The 20,799-nt window shown below is 42.0% G+C and overlaps 1 protein-coding gene across 1 annotated transcript in view; it reads left to right on the top strand.

The window, feature by feature from the left end:
- The first annotated feature begins 244 nt into the window (after window positions 1-244).
- Window positions 245-20,799, top strand: part of sspo (SCO-spondin) — a 95,838-nt gene continuing 75,283 nt past the window's right edge. Inside the window, exons 1-19 of the mRNA XM_041240307.1 lie at window positions 245-333; window positions 787-996; window positions 1,494-1,576; window positions 3,383-3,553; window positions 4,224-4,468; window positions 5,159-5,261; window positions 5,737-5,895; window positions 6,930-7,015; window positions 8,486-8,611; window positions 9,338-9,494; window positions 11,076-11,316; window positions 12,173-12,311; window positions 12,849-12,975; window positions 14,588-14,760; window positions 16,683-16,904; window positions 17,366-17,531; window positions 18,294-18,537; window positions 19,848-20,028; window positions 20,651-20,745. Of these exons, the coding sequence (XP_041096241.1) occupies window positions 281-333; window positions 787-996; window positions 1,494-1,576; window positions 3,383-3,553; window positions 4,224-4,468; window positions 5,159-5,261; window positions 5,737-5,895; window positions 6,930-7,015; window positions 8,486-8,611; window positions 9,338-9,494; window positions 11,076-11,316; window positions 12,173-12,311; window positions 12,849-12,975; window positions 14,588-14,760; window positions 16,683-16,904; window positions 17,366-17,531; window positions 18,294-18,537; window positions 19,848-20,028; window positions 20,651-20,745 (2,981 nt within the window). The 5' untranslated portion in view covers window positions 245-280. The remainder of the gene's footprint in view (window positions 334-786; window positions 997-1,493; window positions 1,577-3,382; window positions 3,554-4,223; window positions 4,469-5,158; window positions 5,262-5,736; window positions 5,896-6,929; window positions 7,016-8,485; window positions 8,612-9,337; window positions 9,495-11,075; window positions 11,317-12,172; window positions 12,312-12,848; window positions 12,976-14,587; window positions 14,761-16,682; window positions 16,905-17,365; window positions 17,532-18,293; window positions 18,538-19,847; window positions 20,029-20,650; window positions 20,746-20,799) is intronic.

Here is a 20,799-nt window from a genome sequence, read left to right as displayed (position 1 = left end):
ATACTCTTGTACGTATTTTCATTTAAAAGTGATCAGACTCCAGTTTTACATGCACAACATTAAATATTGTTGGTCATCTTGTCCTAATGATATTTGATTAGTTTCATAAAGCAATGATAGTTTGTATTAAAGGCAGATAATTTATCGAGGAAACTCCAGCTGTATTAACAGAGAGTGAGGGGGCAGCAGTGTTCAGATCAGTGATCTCCTTCTTGCTGTTCTGTTCCTCTGCAGTCAGAGCTTGTGAAGCCGGTGCAGACTGGCTCCCAGGCAGGGGACCATGAGGACCTTGTTGCTGTTCCTGCTGTGGTGGAAGCTTTCATTTGGGAACTGGTAAGTACAAAAGCAGACATTCGGTAGTCCAAGAAAAGTGCTAATAGTCAGTGCTTCTGTGGTTTGGTCCTGTGTAAATATAGCATTCAGTGGTTTACTATGTTCAGCTTTGTCTCAGTTAGAATGTTGGTTTCCTTTAAATCTCTAAACGTTTAAACCTCAAGATCATCAAAACCTAAACACTTTTCATCATTTAATCCTATCAGGTGTCTCTGAAACCTGTCAGAAGAACTCGTCATCCCCAGAGTTACCCAGTTACTGTTGTATGATTCAGTACAACTAGCTCTTTTGTAGTGTGGTTAAAATGCTCTCTTGAGGTGTGTGGGGTAGTTGATTCGAACCCAGTCATCGCCCTGTTACACCAGTGGTTAGGGTCGTCCAGCCTTGATGGGTGTTTTTTTTTTAGCTCTTTCCAGCCCTGCGTGAGTGTGTCTCCTCCCTTTTCCCCCGCAGGCGCTGGTGTGAACGAACAGTGCAGGTGCGTGAGGAGGAGGTGTTGGCCCCCAGGCTGGAGCAGCAGGTGCCATGCGCCCGACTGTACCAGTTCAACCTGGAGGGCTGGCGGATCGACGTGGAGAGAATGCGGCACGTCCACGGGGGAGACGACGGCATTGCGCAGTACTACCTGCACAATGCACCCAATGCCATGTGCTACATACACAAGTGAGACTTACTGAGATCAATGGCAGACTGATCCGGGTTCAAATCATAAAGAGGTTCCATCCTTGTACACAAGCTGCCACCAAGGTTCTGCACTACAGCTTTATTTGCAAAAACACATTTACTTATTTATTCATTTTTTTTATTTAATAAAATGTTATATCGAAATTCCAATACATCTTATCCTGAGAATTGCTCTCACCCCGTGCAGAGAACATATGCTACACTCTTTTTATAAATTTAATAGTACTTAAAGAATAGTCTTAGTTTTGGTGATTTATAATAAGTTAATTCGTCATGTGTAGGGTGTCTCTTATTGTAACATAAATAGTTTAACTTAAAGTAACAGGAGTACACAGGACAAGCTGTTTAAACTTGTAATATTTGTTTTTTGTAAAGACTGTCGACTGCATTCCCAGCTGAAACCTTTGTTTTGATGACATACATGCCATTCTGCTGATATGGAAGTGTGTTCTGTAATCCCTCTCACTCTCTTACAGACCCCCGGAGATGCAATCCACGGTGCACAATCGGACAGTGCGAGAGTGCTGTGAGGGATGGAGTGGGCCGCGCTGCACTGAAGGTGAGGCTCCTCTGAGCTACTCATATAGATTATATATTAATATGTTAAATATGTTTATTATAATTGTGAGCAGCACTTTGGGTGGGCTAGCAGGCTATAGCAGTGGTGCCTAAAGTGTGGGGCACAGACAGTCAGCAAGGGGGGTGTGACTATGACTAAAGGGGCAGGTCTGTAAAAAAAAATTTTTTTAAAAGGATGGAAAATTTTAAAGAAACACATAAATATCAGTTAATTAGTCCAAGTTCTTACCTTTCAAATGTAGGACTTGTAGAGCTGGAGAAATTATGTTTGCAGTGGTGAGTAACAGTGAAACTGCAGTGAACAGAGCCAAAATGGCGCCTTCCACGTATGGAGTGACATCTAAAACAAAAAAAAAAACACTAATATTTTACAGGTGTTTTTTTTCCTGACTTAATGTATAGTGCATATTTTTTCCTAGATTTATCCAAAAAATTCCAGATTTAGCTAAATATATAAATGTTAACAAACACATTCTTAAAAGTTTGGAAGTGTGTACCTTGTTCTTTGGCACTGTATGCTGGTGGGGAAGTGGAGAGATAGGCTCTAAGAACTATATGCTAAGAAAAGGGGGCGGCATGTAAGAAGTTACTGGGCTGGAGGACTGCAAGAATCAAAGTGCAAAGGAGGAGACTAAAGCCCCTTTCACATTGGCACTCCTACCTGGGTCACAATCCTGTGTAATGTGAAACCATGTAGCTGGGGTGCACTCGGGTTAACCCAGGTCCCAGTGACTCACCTCAGGGTGTGGGTTGAGTGAGACAAAATGCTTGACGGCCTTTAGTGAGCCAACGTAATAATAAACAGCCCTTCCTGTGTTAACGTTTCACTTTCGCAAGAACATTTCTGTTTAGTATGTTTAGCCATATTTTTCATTGATTGACACAGCAGAGGCAGATTGCAGCAGGGATGGAGAAACATTTGCTCTAATCAACATTTGGTCTGTAACAAGGTGCTTTCGAGGTATTGATACGCGTATTGTTTACTTTTGTCTGTCACCCAGGTCAACCCTGCTTTACAAAAGCAATATGAAATCACACAGCTGACCTGCATGACACCGGGTCCTGACCCGTGTAGGTTCTGACCCAGCTAGAGCATGCCAGTGTGAAAAGGGCACGGACAGGTCCAATTCACAAAGTATCAACCCATGAGTTACCTAACAATTTGATGAATTACAGAAAATACAGTCTGATATTCAGGAAAATATTGGATATGTAAAATACTGTATACTATTACTTTCTCACTAAAGTCACATGACAGCTGGTGTCCAGTAGAAAATAACCATTTCACTGCAACATTGTTTTTAATCTCTGGACAGATCAATGATGCAGATATTTTCCATGCATCCATCTTTACAAACCGTTCAATCTGATATGACATTCCCCTTTGTTCACACAAACTCTCATTTCCGGTTGATTCTGATTCAGTGTATCATTATAAAAAAACCAAAAGATTATTTACAAATCAGAAGCCATTCAGTCCATCAGCACTCGTCTGGTTCCTTGTAGCTGAGTGATCTCCAGACTTTGTCAAACCGGGTCATAAAGGATCCTAACAATGCAGCAACAGCAGCATGGCCATGTAACCCATTCCATAGCCTCACCACTCTCTGAAGTGTCTCCTTCGCACTGACCTAATCAGCGCTCCGCTTAAAGAATTGTTCAGGGTTAACTTTGTCAACTTCTTTTCAGCTTTTAAAGATTTCAGTCAAGTGTCGTCGTCCCCTTCCCAATTTTTCTTTGCTTGGGCTAAACAGATTAATAGTGTGTGTCTGTGTGTGTGTGCCAGGTGCTGGGGTGAGGGGTCACTGCTACTCCACATGGAACTGTCAGGATTTCCTGGGCGTCCACAACACTTCCCTTATGCCAATGGAGGAGTGCTGCAGCAGTGGGTGGGGTCACAGCTGGAGGAACGGCTCGGACCAGTCCTGCTTCTCCTGCTCCTACACCTTCATCACAGGTCAGGATCCAGCAGCACAGCTAGGAGGCGTGTGTATAGTGCACTGACTGTGCTGTCTCTAATGGCAGTATAATTCACTCTAATGCCCTGACAGTGTTTTCCTTTTCCCCGTTATTCATTAGGGAGCAGTGTCTCCAGTGCCCTGACTGTGTTATACTCTAGAGGGCAGTGTACTTAATGCTGTCTGTGGTATACACTAGGGGCCCTGGTGTATCCCTAATGACCTATGTGATGTTCTTCTTGCTGACTTCTCTTATAAACGTTTCCCATAGTAAAAGCTAAGCAGTGTAATAAAGGAGCATATGAAAAAACATTATAAACTAGTATAACCATGGGATAGCATGATGTAATGATGGGCAGGCTGGTTTGATGTTTATCCCGGCCAGAAGGCAGTCCAGACATCGACACAGAGCCAATTTATTATAAAAGTCAAATGCTTCACACCATACATAGCCTAGTTCTGCAGGTTTAACTTTATAACACACAGGTCACAGAGTCAGCTACTTCTATTATTTAGCCTGATAATTAACCCACATTACTCTGGGTACGTTCGTAGCACAGAGTACAACACAGACGGTGGCACTGAAAAGAACTATCAGTGTTACTTAATGTACAGGAAGCGATTTTTAAAAGGTTGTTACAATCTGTACAAACCGTGGTGTTGTTACAGAGCCGCGTTCCTCCTCCTCATTCCTCCTGAAGCCGCACCTGTCCGCTGGGCTGATCGGGGCCGTGCGAGACTCCAGAGTCTTCTCCACCTGCCTCACCTGGAGCGGCACGCGCTTCCGCAGTTTTGATGGGCGACACTTCCCCTTCGAGGGCAGCTGCACCTACAACCTGGCCTCCGCGCTGGACGGCACCTGGGCGATATACATCTCCTCCCCTGTCTGCGGAGCCACGGGGGTCTGCAGCAAGGTACAGAGCAGCTGCTTGTTATAAGTCAGGTGTCCATTAATATTATCAATAGCTATTGGACTAGAATGTTGCTGAGAGTGTATAAGCCCTTATAAGGGAAAAGGGTGGTACGCACACTATTGGCTTGTTTCACACACCCCCATTAGGACTAATCTCGGATTGCCTTACCTAAGGTAACATCAGGTACTTCAATATTAGAGCTTGTGAAACCAGCCGTTAGTGTGCATGATTGAAACAAGGCATGTGAAGTGTGTTAAGAGATTAGCCAGTCCTAGCCGCATTACGGGAAGGAGAGGATATCCTGCATATGGAAAGGGCAGTAGAGTAGTAACCCAGTACCAGATGTGCAGTGTCTAACCTCCACTAATGACTCATCCCAGGGTTTAACGTATGAGCTTTGAAGATCGATTGAGGGAACTAAAATTCCCTCAAGAACAAAAGGAGTTGACAAAGTCGACCTTACACAGAAACCAGCACCAGAGGACACATTTGGAAATTAGATAGACTTAAATTCTCCTTTAACCAGGGAGTGATGAGGGTATGGAACAGTTTACCCAGCCATGCTGTTGATGCTGAATCATTAGGATCCTTCAAGACCCAGCTTGATCAATCAGTTGCTAGGAATCAGACAATCAGTGATGGGCTGAATGGCCTCCTATTGTTTGTAAATTTTCTTACTGTGTTACCCAGGCTCTGAAGATGATGTTTGGTCTGGAGCTGGTGACTGTGCAAGGCAGAAACGTCTCCATTAATGGAGCGCTCATCACAGAAGGGCAGCCACTCTTCCAGAACGGTACAGTATCTGACATTCACACCCACAGAGAGGATAGACTATGGGGGAGATTTACTGAAGTCTACTTAAATCACGGGGAATTTACATGGGTTATGGAATAATGCTGAGATTTCAGTGACGTATCACCAACAGTCTGGAGATGTGTACATCACTGTGTATATTACATTTATAATGTACATGTATAAATAATGTACCGTACAGTATTAACAGATTAACATGTTTTTATATTATTCATGCATGTTTTAAAATTCCTGAGAATGTACTTTTGACAAAAGTCATTGTAAGCATAACCATAGCAATTCTAAATAAACAAAACAAAATCAGTGACAAACTTATTGACTAAAAGTATTTTTCAATGTCTATTTTCTAGTTGAAAAGTTTGTCATTTAATGAATTGTGTTTCTTTCTTTTGCATGCTGGTATATTTTTAATCATATTCAACGATTTTTCTCTTTTTGAATCTTTGCTGGTCTAGGTATCAGTATTCGCTGGCTGGGAGATTTCATCTTCATCGAGAGCGGCTTGGGAGTTCGAGTAAAGTATAATGGAGACAATATCATCTACGTCACTGTGACCGCAGAGCTGAAGGGCACCACAAGGGGGCTCTGTGGAGTTTACAACGATAACCCCAATGGTAAGATGTTGTCCCACAGTGACACACTAAATCACACTGTACTCTGAACTACTATATTCCGTATGCCACATCAGCTAGGGTGAAATACAGTCACAATATAGATTTTAGAATATCCGATTTGTCATGCAATATATTAAGCACCAAATGACACACAACAGGTTGAACAGTCATTATACAATTACCGCACGCCCAGGAAACGTGTTATTGCTCTTATAAAAAAACTTAGTTTTACAAAATAAATATATAAATTAAAACCCCGCCAGATTTTAAACTTGAAGTACATTTTTATGTAATGCATCATTTGGAGGCAGCGCACACGTAAATTAATTTGCGCATGACAAGTTTATTTTCCTGCCATGTTGGAATCTTCTGCCAAAAGATGTTGCGTTTCAATGATATTGCATTGAAATGTCATGATTACACACATTAAAAGGTAAACAGACACTCGCTCTGCTACAGAGAATGTAAAATAATGTAAATATCAAATCAATAGTTATTAAATATATTGCACATTAGTACTTTATTATTTATAATTTTTCGACGCTATTTGGCAGCGACGGGAATCCTGCCACGCGACACTATTTGGCACAACACCGGGTTGTCTGGGAGAAATGTCCAAAAAAATGGAGAGGCTCAGCAAATAAGGCAGAGTTATATGTACTATGATTTTAAGAATGTTTTAGTAGGAGAGACTGTATTCTGCTAAAAATCTGTAGTGAAACATTGTTGTGTTAAGGTTACAAACAGTATCTTCTTTACAGAAATATTTTTATTTACTATCAATGTCTGTATGTGGACTGTCGATGGAAATTAGGCATTTGGCTAGAGGTGAACTATATACAATGCATCTGGCTTTAATGGCATCAATTTAAGATTTGTATTGTCAAATGCAATAATAATAATAATAATAATAATAATAAATACATACATACAAATAGACATTCATGCATATCCATTTTCCCTACCTAGTCTGATTTATGTTTACACCACTCTCTAGTGGGCACAGAAACGTTTAACGCCTCGTGTGTCTGCAGATGATTTCACTACGATGGGCGGGGCTGTCTCTCAGTTTGCTGCAAGTTTTGGAAATTCCTGGCGAGTTCCTGACCTACAAACCGAGGTAAAGTGACAACAACAAAGTACTGTAGGAACCATTCCTGGTCATTTGTGAACCTTACCAAACGAGGGCCAGATGTTCAAAGCTGGCATTATATTTCATGCAGTTCAACTTCATTAGAGTCTGTTGAGTGGATTTTTGTTTGAGCAGCATACAGGTGTAATGAATCTCCTCCTAGCAGCTGCGGAGTTAACAATATTGACATCAGCAAAATACATGTACTTCCCTCTTGACTACAGAGCTTGCTCTTTGGTTGAATAGTAAGGCGTTCGTCTTTGAGACGTATTATTTTCAGTTCAGGTCCAGTCCTTGTTTTTACATTCAATTATGAAGCGCCAAGTGTAAAAAAAAGCACAAATATTTTACCAGGTGTTTTTTTCTTTTCTTTTCTTTTCTGGATTTAACTTGAATCACGTATTTTTTTCCTAGATTTAACCAAAAAAAAAAAAAAAGAGCCGACTCCTTTGTACGTACAGCAGTATCGGCACTATGCTTCAGTGCGAGAGGTGCTGCGCGCCCGCCCGCCTGTGTGTTGGGTTGCCTCACCCTGTGTGATGCCCCTGCTTGCGGGAACCGAGATCGCTATAATACTGTCAAATATAGCAATACAATAAGGCAAACATGTTGGTTATGTTATAATAGCTTTGTACGTAGAGAAATGACAAAAGTTTCGACTAACAGTCTTTTTCAATGTCAGAGCTTTGTATGCAGCATGGTCAAGTCTTATGTTAATGTCAAATTTATCACAGTTACTGCAAAAAAGGAATGTAAACCATTGATTAACGATTTCAACAGGAACAACGCAGAAGGAATTAATAAATATGGATTTTAGATTCTGGTTAAGAAATATCGCACTGCAAAATATTGTTTTTTAACCGTTTACTTTTTTTAATTGTTTATTTTTTTATAATTGATGTACAAATACAAACACTGCAGAACTATTAGCAGGTCGTGTACAATGCCAATGTTTATCATCCGAAGCGCTTATTAATATTACAGTAAGAAATTAACTTTAAAGAGCTTACACCAGAGCTGCAATGACACTGATAAGCTACTAATAACTAGAAATGCAGAACAATATAAATAAGCTTGTATACAGTTTCATAATAAGGAAAAATAGATTCTGTTATAACGGCTTTGCACATGTAACATGCAGAATGGTCAAATCCCCTCGATAAAATAACTTTCAAATAAGGAACGGGAACCTTTATTCCTTTATAGAAGCTTGCCATAGTAAAAGCCTAGCAAAGTGTGATAAAGCATAGTGAAGTCATGGTAAATCACCGGTTAAACATTTTAAAGAATAGCGAGTTATGGTAAAGCACATTAAGAAACCAGGGCAAACTATGGTAAACGCATGGTATAACCATGGGAAAACTGCAAAATGACCATGCAGACTCACCTTGGTAAATATTTGTAAGGGATTGGTACAGTAGTAGAGTGGTTAAGTAATTCCAAGAGTTTTATTCTCAGAGCTGCAATGACGCTGCCGAGCTGGGACACAGTTGTGACATCACCAATGACCCTGCCCTAAGGGTCAGAGCTGAGTCCTTGTGTAAGAGACTGCTGGCGAGTCCGTTCAGTCAGTGTCACTCCAAGGTAAGCATGTGATCTCAAGGCATGTCAACGCTAAAGAATATTGTATCTCTTCCTAGTGGCTAATGAGTTAACAATACTGACATCAGCACAAGACCCCTACTTACCCCTCAACTACAGAACTTGCTCTTTAATTGAATAGTTTTTGGTCTGTGATTCTCGTCCAGCCCTTGGCTTTCCATTCAATTCAATGGGATGAGATGACAGTTCATTACAGTACTCTGTCCAACAAAGAAAGAGAGAGAGAGTGAGAGACTTACATCACCCTTTAGCAAACAGAGAGACTGTAAACAAACTGTATTATTTGTTTAGGCTGATGTATGTACATTCAAAATCAATTAATAAGAATATCACACAGTAATCATTCACAGTCTCATCATTCCCAGCAAAAGAGCACTTAATTCAAACATAAACATCCTTGCATTCAGTCGGAAACATACACTTCCGTCCAGTGGTTATTGTGACTGATGCAGAGACATTGGGGGCTGGGAGGAGTTGTCAAAGTAATTAAAGCACAGTATGGAAACCAGGACCAGAAGACACAGGTAGGAGATGCTTTACTACACAGAAAGTTGTTAGTGTGTGGAATAGTGAATCATTGTGATCTGTTAAAACCTGACTGGACAAAAAGTTTTGAGATCAAATAGCTACTAGGAACTGGACAAGCACACATGGGCCAAATGGCCTCCTCTCGTTTGTACATTTTTGTTTGTGTTCTTCTGTTCTCAGGTGGACCCGGCGGGATACCTGGACACCTGTCAGTACCTGTACTGCAGCCAGGGGGGTGGCGACGGAGAGAGCGCCACCTGTGACACCTTTGCCAGCTACGCCCGCGAGTGCATCCAGCAGCACGTCATCATCGACTGGAGGAAGAACGGCTTCTGTGGTACGAGCAGAATGCTGCCTGCGCTTAATCATAAAGCAGTCATGTACTGAAGGAGGCACTACTAGCCAAAACTTGGTCTATTTGACAAAGGCACTCACCGGCACTTCATCTGCTTGTCTGATTGAGCATTTTGAAGTTACGGTTTAAAGATTCAACAGCACATGCCATAGAGGAGACATCTTAAATTGCATGCATTGACTGCAAGGAAGTTTGATTGACTATATTCAGTCTTGCAAGTGACATTCACATAATTTTCCATCTCAGGATTTCTAGTCATACAGCACTGTACGGTTGATCATTTTACTAATATAAAAATTTACTGCAGTTTAATAATCGTGTTTGTTACCAACCAAATAATGTCATAAATCCTATTATGCAGTTCTATTCATTCACTATATAGGTTAGAAATGTGCTGTTGTATAATAAAAACATGTATTATCATTTTAAAACATGTGGTACTGCACTACGTTAAAAACAGTTCTCAGATGGCGTGCCTTGCCTGCCAATCTGTTACTACTTATAATCTTAGGTCATTTCACCCTGACATTGTCTTCTGGGGCAAAGCATCTTACTGGATGAAAGCATGTCAGTCAATAGGGGAAGCAGCTGGTTGGTTCATGACAGGAAAAAAGCTGTTGAAAAGGTCGGGAAGTTTCACTTTCCGCGTGAAATTAACGTATTGTATTGTGACACTGTGCAGTAAGATTGTATTGTGACACTGTGCCGTAGGATTGTATTGTGACACTGTGCAGTAAGATTGTATTGTGACACTGTGCAGTAATATTGTATTGTGACACTGTGCAGTAAGATTGTGCTGTGACACTGTGCAGTAAGATTGTGCTGTGACACTGCAGTAAGATTGCATTATGACACTGCAGTAAGACTGTACTGTGACACTGTGCCGTAGGATTGTATTGTGATACTGTGCAGTAAGATTGTATTGTGACACTGTGCAGTAAGATTGTATTGTGACACTGTGCAGTAATATTGTATTGTGACACTGTGCAGTAAGATTGTGCTGTGACACTGTGCAGTAAGATTGTGCTGTGACACTGCAGTAAGATTGCATTATGACACTGCAGTAAGACTGTACTGTGACACTGTGCCATAGGATTGTATTGTGATACTGTGCAGTAAGATTGTATTGTGACACTGTGCAGTAAGATTGTATTGTGACACTGTGCAGTAAGATTGTATTGTGACACTGTGCAGTAAGATTGTGCTGTGACACTGCAGTAAGATTGCATTATGACACTGCAGTAAGACTGTACTGTGACACTGTGCCGTAGGATTGTATTGTGACACTGTGCAGTAAGATTGTATTGTGACACTGTGAAGTAAGATAGCATTGTGACACTGTGCAGTAAGATTGTACTGTGACACTGTGCAGTAAGATTGTATTGTGACACTGTGCAGTAAGATTGTACTGTGACACTATGCAGTAAGATTGTACTGTGACACTGTGCAGTAAGACTGTATTGTGACACTGTGCAGTAAGATTGTATTGTGACACTGTGCAGTAAGATTGTATTGTAGCGTTGTACCACGCACAGTAATGCCATGTCTGTGTTCCTTGTTTAGAGCGACGCTGTGGCCAGGGGCAGGTATACTCAGACTGCGTCTCCGCCTGCCCCCCGAGCTGCACTGGTGTGCGGACTCCCGAGGCGGGACACTGCCGGGACGAGTGTGTGAGTGGCTGTGAGTGTCCCCCGGGATCCTACCTGGAAGAGGGGGCCTGCATCAGCGAGGAGGACTGTCCCTGCTATCACCGTCGGAGCAAATACAACCCTGGAGAAACCATCCGCCAGAAATGCAATCAGTGGTACGACACTACAGCGCTTCACTAATTCACTAATCCATTCACGGCTAGATCATATTCACATTACATTGAAAAAGTCCTTTATTTTATTGTATAAGGGTCCTTTGCTAATTCACTGTTCTTGATAGTGTATCTTTTTCTGGTGTGTATGTCAGAGAAATAAAGAGGGAGTGATATATAATAACAGGGAAGCAAGTTCAATTGTAAAATAATAGAAAAAATGATATATTATAGTCTAACCCCCTGTCTTCAGTGTTTATCAGACCAGTCTATGACCCCCTTGTCCTTAACTATTAAACAGTCAATAGTGCTACATTTAGATATACTGAAAGAAACATAATATGTATAATGACAAACAGTTTGTCTTGAAGATAATGGAAAGATTTAGTCGAAACGTCTGTAATTTAACATACTAAGTTTTAGTATTTCTAAATATAACCCCCTTGTCCCTGTCACTATCATACCACTCTCTATCCAGCCTGTTGCTCACTGTGTATCAGACCAGTCTTTAACCCCCTTGCTCTGTGTATTAGACCAGTCTCAACCCCCCCTTGCTTTGTGTATCAGACCAGACTAACCCCTTGTCCATGTCTGTGTATCAGACCAGTCTAACCCCCTTCTCTCTATGTGTCAGACCAGTCTCTAGCCCCATTGCCTCTGTGTATCAGATCAGTCTATCTCCCTTCTCTCTGTGTATAAGACCAGTCTATCCCCCATCTCTCTGTGTATCAGACCAGTCTCTAGCCCCATTGCATCTGTGTATCAGACCAATCTAACCCCCTTCTTTCTGTGTGTCAAATCAGTCTCTAGTCCCCTTGCTCTGTGTGTCAGACCAGTGTAACCCCTTGTCCTTGCTCAGTGTGTGCCAGGGTGGTCGCTGGCTGTGCTCACAGGAGAAGTGTTCAGCCCAGTGCAGCGTGATCGGGGATGCGCACTACATCACCTTTGATCGCAAGCGCTACTCCTTCCACGGCATTTGTGACTACACACTCGTCGAGGTGAGATACAGAGACGATGCATCATTCAGTGAGGGAAGACATGAACACACAGGGATGATAAAAAAAGATTGATTTTTTTTTGTTCTGGTACGCACTTAGAGCCATCACATTTTCTGTTTATATCACGCATAATTAACCATTTACACATTATGATAGATTAAGTAATTACTTTTTTTTTTTGGATTGATCATTGTCGGTCCTGTGGGGAGCTCTGAATTCAAAGTTTGGCGGAGCCACTATTGTGAACTCACACTGCTACAAGCTCGCCATTGAAACATGAGAGATAACTATGTGTTAGAACATCCACACTCACAGATAAAATCGCTAACCTTCATGTTATCATGGAGCAAACAGCTTTGGAAAATGGCCTGCTAGACATTTTCTGCACCACACAGATTTGTAAAAGATCACTTAAAAGAAAAACTGTACTGTTTCAATTGTCTGTTTTGCTCATTATTTAGGTTGGTGATGGTTTACACACCTTTCGTGAGGAGGCTTGGAGGCTAAATTATTAAATAATAATAATTTCCATTCCAGGATTTTGTTGACCACAAACTATTGATAACCATGGAAAATGCTGAGTGTGGGAGCAGAGGAGCTGTGAGCTGCTTGAAAGGCATCTCCATAACAGTTTATAAGACTACAGTGAGACTGCGAACTACAGGTAACGTGACCACTACATCCCGAACTTGATTCACACAGCTCATCAATCCTGAAGAAAACGTCAGTGTGTGTAGGCATGTTGTCTGTGTGTAGGCATGTTGTCAGTGTATGTAAGCACATTGTCAGTGTGTGTAGGCATGTTGTCAGTGTGTGTAGGCACGTTGTCAGTGTGTGTAAGTACGTTGTCAGTGTGTGTAGGCACGTTGCTAGTGTGTGTAAGTACGTTGTCAGTGTGTGTAGGCACGTTGTCAGTGTGTGTAGGCACGTTGCTAGTGTGTGTAAGTACGTTGTCAGTGTGTGTAAGCACGTTGTCAGTGTGTGTAGGCACGTTGTCAGTGTATGTAAGCACATTGTCAGTGTGTGTAAGCACGTTTTCAGTGTGTGTAAGCACGTTTTCAGTGTGTGTAAGCACGTTGTCAGTGTGTGTAGGCACGTTGTCAGTGTGTGTAAGCACGTTGTCAGTGTGTGTAAGCACGTTTTCAGTGTGTGTAAGCACGTTGTCAGTGTGTGTAGGCATGTTGTCAGTGTGTGTAGGCATGTTGTCAGTGTGTGTAGGCACGTTGTCAGTGTGTGTAGGCATGTTGTCAGTTGTCAGTGTATGTAAGCACGTTTTCAGTGTGTGTAGGCACGTTGTCAGTGTGTGTAAGCACGTTGTCAGTGTGTGTAGGCACGTTGTCAGTGTGTGTAGGCACGTTGTCTGTGTGTAGGCACGTTGTCAGTGTGTGTAAGCACGTTGTCAGTGTGTGTAGGCACGTTGTCAGTGTGTGTAAGCACGTTGTCAGTGTGTGTAGGCACGTTGTCAGTGTGTGTAGGCAGTGTGTGTAAGCACGTTGTCAGTGTGTGTAAGCACGTTTTCAGTGTGTGTAGGCACGTTGTCAGTGTGTGTAGGCACGTTGTCAGTGTGTGTAGGCACGTTGTCAGTGTGTGTAGGCACGTTGTCAGTGTGTGTAGGCACGTTGTCAGTGTGTGTAAGCACGTTGTCAGTGTGTGTAGGCACGTTGTCAGTGTGTGTAGGCACGTTGTCAGTGTGTGTAGGCACGTTGTCTGTGTGTAGGCACGTTGTCAGTGTGTGTAAGCACGTTGTCAGTGTGTGTAGGCACGTTGTCAGTGTGTGTAGGCACGTTGTCAGTGTGTGTAGGCACGTTGTCAGTGTGTGTAAGCACGTTGTCAGTGTGTGTAGGCACGTTGTCAGTGTGTGTAAGCACGTTGTCAGTGTGTGTAGGCACGTTGTCAGTGTGTGTAGGCACGTTGTCAGTGTGTGTAAGCACGTTGTCAGTGTGTGTAGGCACGTTGTCAGTGTGTGTAAGCACGTTGTCAGTGTGTGTAGGCACGTTGTCAGTGTGTGTAAGCACGTTGTCAGTGTGTGTAGGGACGTTGTCAGTGTGTGTAAGCATGTTGTCAGTGTGTGTAGGGACGTTGTCAGTGTGTGTAGGCACGTTGTCAGTGTATGTAAGCACGTCAGTGTGAGCAGGCATGTTGTCAGTGTGTGTAAGCACTTTGTCAGTGTGTGTAGGCACGTTGTTACCATGGTAAACTTTTGCAAGGTATATTAGGCTTTCATTGAAGATTGTCAGGATGCTCAATGTACAGCAAGGTGTCTCTGTGATTCCCAGGTGACGTGACAGTGAATGGCCAGGCGGTGGCTCTGCCGTTTGTGAGTGTAGACCTGGCGGTGAGACGCGCCTCCTCTTCCTTCCTCCTCGTACAGCTGTTTGGAGCACACGTTCTCTGGGGGCTCGAGTTCCCCGCTGCCTACATCACCCTGCAACCCGGCTACGCCAACAAGGTCAGCCCTCCTTCACTGAGTGAAAGACCAACAGGGTCCGAATGAGTCTGAAAGCTTGGATAAAGTGCAACTGGAACATATTACCCCATTTTTTAGCCAAATTGCAAGTGTGTTTTACTTGATTTTAAGGTCTTGCTTTTGATTTACAAATCTCTGATTGGTCCCGCCTTATCTTTCTGAACTTCTGTTTCCTTATGTCTCTAGCCGCACTTCGCAGATTCGCAAAGGTTCACAAAAGTGTAGAAGACATGAACACAGATAGACAATAGTCTGAACTGTTTATGTCTTTGCTCATAAATTGATTATTTGAGTTATTCACACACTGTTACAAGATTGCCATTGAAATCTAAAAATTAAATATGCTTTGGAGCAGCCATATGCATAGAGTGCACTCTGTTCCCCAATAATAATGAAGCAACAATGCAAGGAGCTGTTGGGTGATTTAGCAAGATTCGTATCTGCAAAGCTATGGCCAGCAGTTTTGCATCACCCTATAAATTTTGCTTCATAAAGTCAAATGAAACCTGCTGAATACTGTTACGTTAGCATATTGAATTACATACCTCTTTGTTTCTTTCCATACACTTAACTAATGCAATTCTAAACATACAGTTCCTTTTTCTGCTAACTTAAATGCCTGCAGGAACATGTGAACAGCTAACTTTGAGCTGTAAAAACATATTTTTCTAAATTCTTCTTCTAGCAACTTCTATGAAAGTGGTGTACCTAACAAAATACTTTCACAAATCTTACCTATTGCACACTAACTATTGTTATATAGGCCTCCGATGTGCAGTCTGGAATTGGGTGACCACCTTTTCAAAATGCAGAAATGCCATTTCTTATGCTGGGGTTTATTTACATTTTTTACTGTTTCCGTTGAAGAGTGGGGGGGGTGGGGGGTAATGATTAGTTGTGATTGTGAGAGTAAAATGATTAGAAATGGAACCAGCATAACAAATTTGTGAGCTAGTGTAGTTCAAATAGGTTTATTTGCAGCTTTTATTGTTGTGAACTGTTTGGTTGTCACCGTAGTTGCTGTTCTGTCTCGATGGCAGCGGGCTGTGTTTATTCATTTTTAGAAAGGGAAACTCAGGAAAGAACAGAAATGCTGCACTCTACACTTTACAGCATGTTGATGCAGAGTCATTATCAGTATGAGATGGGATGTCGGTGTGGTTCAGTTGTGCGTACCGTGTGAAAGGTTTCTGGAGACGCGTCTGGATATGTACATACTTTTTTTTTTATTGTTTTAACTGGCAAGTGAGTGAATGTAAGGTATTGCAAAATAATGTGGCAGGGGTGGTGCTATGATGCACTATAAACAGATATGCTATGGTTTAACTGTGGCACTAAACTGTATGATTGCACTGTGTCTGTGAATTTGGGACAAATGCTGTCCCTCAGGCATTAAGCCCGGGACCGGGACTTGATCTTTACATTTTGGGACTGTCCCGCCCAATTAGGGACAGGTGGTCACCCTAGTCTGGAATGAAAATATGATTTTGCAAACACACCTCTGGCACTATGCTACACTAGGAAAAAGAAAGTTCTCAGATTGCTTGCTCTGTCTTCCAGGAAATCTTTTACACTTGCACTTCCTAGTTCATTTCATCTCAGATGTTTCATCGGGGTCAAGCACACCTGGAAGGAAATCAGCTAATAGGGTTAGCAGCTGGTTGCTTAATAACAGGAAAGAAGCCACTGAAAGGAAGGGTTTGTTTCACTCTACAGTTGAAATGACCATGACAGCGCAAAGCTATCTGAAAGCAAGGCCTGAAAGCAGAGATTTCTTTAACCTTGTGTAGTACCAGCTATCATACTTTAGTGTGACAGTACATTTTTGTTAGAGCATAGATTATTTTTGAAGCTACCACAAGCTTGATAGTAATGATCAGAGAGTGTCTCCCACTGTGTCCCAGGTTCGAGGACTGTGCGGCACGTACAACTGGAACCAGCACGATGACTTCACCACACCAGAGGGTGACGTTGAACCCAGCACCGCCGCATTCACCAACAAATTCAGGACTTCTCTGGACTGCCCCCCCATCAGCGGCTTGACCTTCGACCCCTGTGGGACCTACGCTCAGCGAAGGCAGTTTGCAGAGGACATGTGTGCCGTGATTCACAGCTCTGTGTTTGAGGTAAGAAATTCGCAGAGGAAATGTATGTCCCATGATTTGAGGTAACATCACATACTGCTTACTTAATGGATTTTGACCCATGCAGATCTGGCCAGGTCTATTTTTCTTCCTAAACTGCAGGATCATGGCTGTTTTTGTGGTCTCAACAGCTCTAAAAATGCTGTCTTGGATATAATGCAATAAGTGTTGAGAGGTCAGCATCAAATCAAATTCTAGGTGATGCAAAACTTTTGCATCACCTAGAATTTTAGGATTGAGACATAATTTAAAAAAAAAAAAAAATAATAATTTAGATATTTTAGTTAACATTAAATGATATCGCAAAAGTCTACTGGAAGTCATAATAGTAGTACAGTATTTCATGTTAGATTTCGAAAGGTCACTAAAGAATCGGTAGTACTCGATAAGGTTTAATTGCAGAGGTTCGTGGTGTATGCTTCTATTTGTCTGTGTGTTTTTAGCCATGCCATGACTTGGTGGAGCGCGAGCCCTACTACAGGCTATGTCTGTACGACGTGTGCGGCTGTGCCCCAAGTAAACAGTGTCTGTGTAGCGCCGTCGCTGCCTACGCCAGACAGTGCGCACAGGAGGGGGCTGCTGTCAGCTGGAGGAACAGAACCTTCTGCTGTGAGTGTCCTTCCAACTCAATCAACTAAAGCCTATTCTCTTAAAACTTAAAATGTGAGTTACAGATCTTTGAGAATCAAGCCTGTACATCACCAAACACTTGCAGTGCTGGAGGTAATACTATCAATCTGGTGTAGATAGATTTAAATGGTATCCAAACATTAAACGTTTAGTTTAAATGTTCTCTGAAATATGCTAGTGAAATGTATATGTTCTTTTATTCAGTGGTAGCTATACAGTGTATTAAGGTTGTTATTTATTATTCAGTATTTATTCACAGACTATTCCATGTACACATTAGTGCTGTGCGCATGTAGTCTCATACATATTAATGCTGTATTCATTTATTTTTAACTCTATTGGAGGGCTTCTTGTTATTGTTATTTGAATGGTTGCATACGTTCCTGGCATGTTAAAGTTTAAATACTTAGGAAATTAAACTATATCTAACACACCTAATGAAGGTAGTAGCACAAACTCTTTCTACTTCACTTATAATCCCAGAGTATAAAGGAATCAACTACAAAGATAGGCTGAAGGAACTGAAACCAGGATCAAATGAAACAGTTTGAAATTGGAAACTTAGGACATAGGGTAGGAGGCACTTTTTTACACAAAGAGTGGTGACGGTATGGAATGGGTTTCCTAGCTAAGCTGCTGATGCTGAATCTTTGGGATCCTTTAAGACCTGACTTGATGAGGTTTTCTGATAAGTTTTACCCCAGAGGCCTCAGTAATGCCCCCTTGCTCTTCCTCCCCCAGCGGTGCAGTGCAGTGGGGGTCAGGTGTTCAGCGAGTGCTCTCGCCCCTGTGAGAGCTCCTGTGCGGACGTGCGGCAGCTCAGCGGGTGTGAGGCGGTGGAGGGCTGCGTGTCCGGCTGTAACTGTCCCGAGGGGCTGGCCCAGGACAGCAGTGGGCAGTGTGTACCGGTCAGCATGTGTCCTTGTGTCCAGGGGGGCACCATCTATCAGCCAGGCAGTACCATACAGAACAACTGCAATACCTGGTAAGCGTTTATACTGCACTGTTAGAAATATAGATCAGCACCTGGTTTACCTATTAATGTACATAGTGTGTGGAGGGGCTTTCAGTCTTTTAGCTCTAATTAACTACAGCAAGACAACCCTGGGATAACAAATTCAGTACTTTATTTTACTGATAAACTAAATAAAATGAGCACATTAAACACGTATTGACAGACTGGATTAGTTTCATGGACTGTTGTTTTGAGTGGAATTCTCTTTCCTATACTACTGAGCGCTCTGCAGTGTTGACTGGAGTTCTTTTTTCTATACTACCAGAGCGGTCTGTGGTTTTTAGTGGAGTTGTCTATCCTAGTGGAGTTTTCTTTCCATTTCAATTGTGCAGCACTTTTCTGAATTCTTAAGTGTAAGCCAGTGGTGGTAATACCTGTGCACATGAGTTATGATAATGATAGTGAGGCTGGAAAAACACATAAGAACCATATACTGAGTGAGTACATAATTGAAAACAATAGCAACTAGACAGATACACATATAGGACTGGTCTCACAGACCTCAATCAGCACTCATCTTAACCACTGTCTTAACCACAATGCAAAAGAGCCAGGCTCATCTGCATTTGTGTTTATAGCGCTTTAAACTCATTTCAAATCCGTAACAGCAGTGCATCACACAATACTGCCCGTTACACAGACACAGGAGACAGACAGATGTGGGCCAGTCCAGTGGCAGTATTTTACTCGGGGGCAGGAGCAGGAACAGTGGTAGGAGAAGTCTGATGAAATCACCCTATGGCCTGTTCTCCATCACCGCAGGATAGGTTGATTTCATTGAATTTCTCTACCACGTGGCTGCAGGAGTAAACCAGCCGACACTGTAAGCTGTGGCAGCACCACAGGGATTGATGAGCCAGTGTGGGTCAGGTGACAAGTGATGTCCCCGATGTCTCAAAAGCACTGACATGAAAAAGAGTACAGTGAGAGCCAACTATTGGTATGACTTTGGGCCAGCCTAACCCACTACTGCAAACTATAAAATCTAATGACAAACAGAACGGTAAAATAAAACAAAAACAAGTTTCTGTACATCCAAACATGAGTATTTCAAAGTTAAAAGCACACCATTCCACAATTTCATAAGGTTGTATAGTGTCTGAGACCACACTTTGAATACTGTGTTTAGTTTTGGTCCCTACACTACAAAAAGCGCATTGTGGCTTGGGAGAGATTTCAGAGAATAACTAGACTAATCCCAGGGCTATGAGGTAAGAAGATAGGGTGAGAACACCCTTATAAGTAAGTCCAGTAAGTCCAGCTCACTGCCCCCTCTGCAGTGTGTGTGTGAACGGGCTGTGGAACTGCTCAGAGGACAGCTGTCCAGATGTCTCGTACTGCCCCGGGAACCTGGTCTACTCATTCCACTCCTGCTTGAAGACTTGCGACAGCCTGGAGTCCCAGAATAACTGCTCCGAGGCCTTTGATGGCTGTGTGTGCCCCGAGGGGACCGTGCTGCTGGTGAGTGCGCTGCAGGCTGCAATATTCCCTGCTGGAATAATAAACTCTTGCAAGTAAATTAAAAGACCACTTTTTATTTGGTTTTGTACAGCAAGCACTAGAAGATCTCAATACAACAACAGTCAGAGAGAATCAAAATACCTTCTCAATAGCCTGCATGCAGTGTTGTTAAAGTAACTTGTTACTGTAATGATTTACTTGAAATCAGATTACTTATTAGACTAAAGTATAAGTTTGACAAGTAACCAGTTTAGTTTTGAGGCCAGTAAAACTCAAGTGCTAAAATTTTCATGCTGTTCGTATTATTATGTAATATATATGTTTTTTTAGTACTATTATTGGCAAAAATACTATTCAAGTAATAATTAGTAATATGTTATTTCTATAATAGATTACTGTTTGGAGCCAGTAATCAGTCATCATTAATGTACTGTAGTAATATTACTATATTCTACAAACAAATTATTTGGAGGAACAAGCTTTGAGAATATTATTTATCAGATGTGTTGTATAATGCTTTAAGCACGGTGTAAAATTTCAGGAGTCATAATAGAAGAAATCCTTTTCAGACCCATGTTGGCTAGATTGGTGTAATTGTGTAATCTGTATTATTTGTATGCAGGGTGACATGTGTGTCCCACCCTCAGAGTGTCCCTGTCATCACAACGGCAAGCTGTACTACGAGAATGACACCATCATCAAGGACTGCAACACCTGGTAATCACATCATGATGATAATAATAATAATAATAATAATAATAATAATAATAA

Source organism: Polyodon spathula, chromosome 3 (genome assembly GCF_017654505.1).
Source record: "Polyodon spathula isolate WHYD16114869_AA chromosome 3, ASM1765450v1, whole genome shotgun sequence".
Classification (NCBI taxonomy): domain Eukaryota; kingdom Metazoa; phylum Chordata; class Actinopteri; order Acipenseriformes; family Polyodontidae; genus Polyodon; species Polyodon spathula.
Note: the sequence above shows the minus strand (reverse complement) of the source record. Positions and strands in the feature narration are given on the sequence as shown.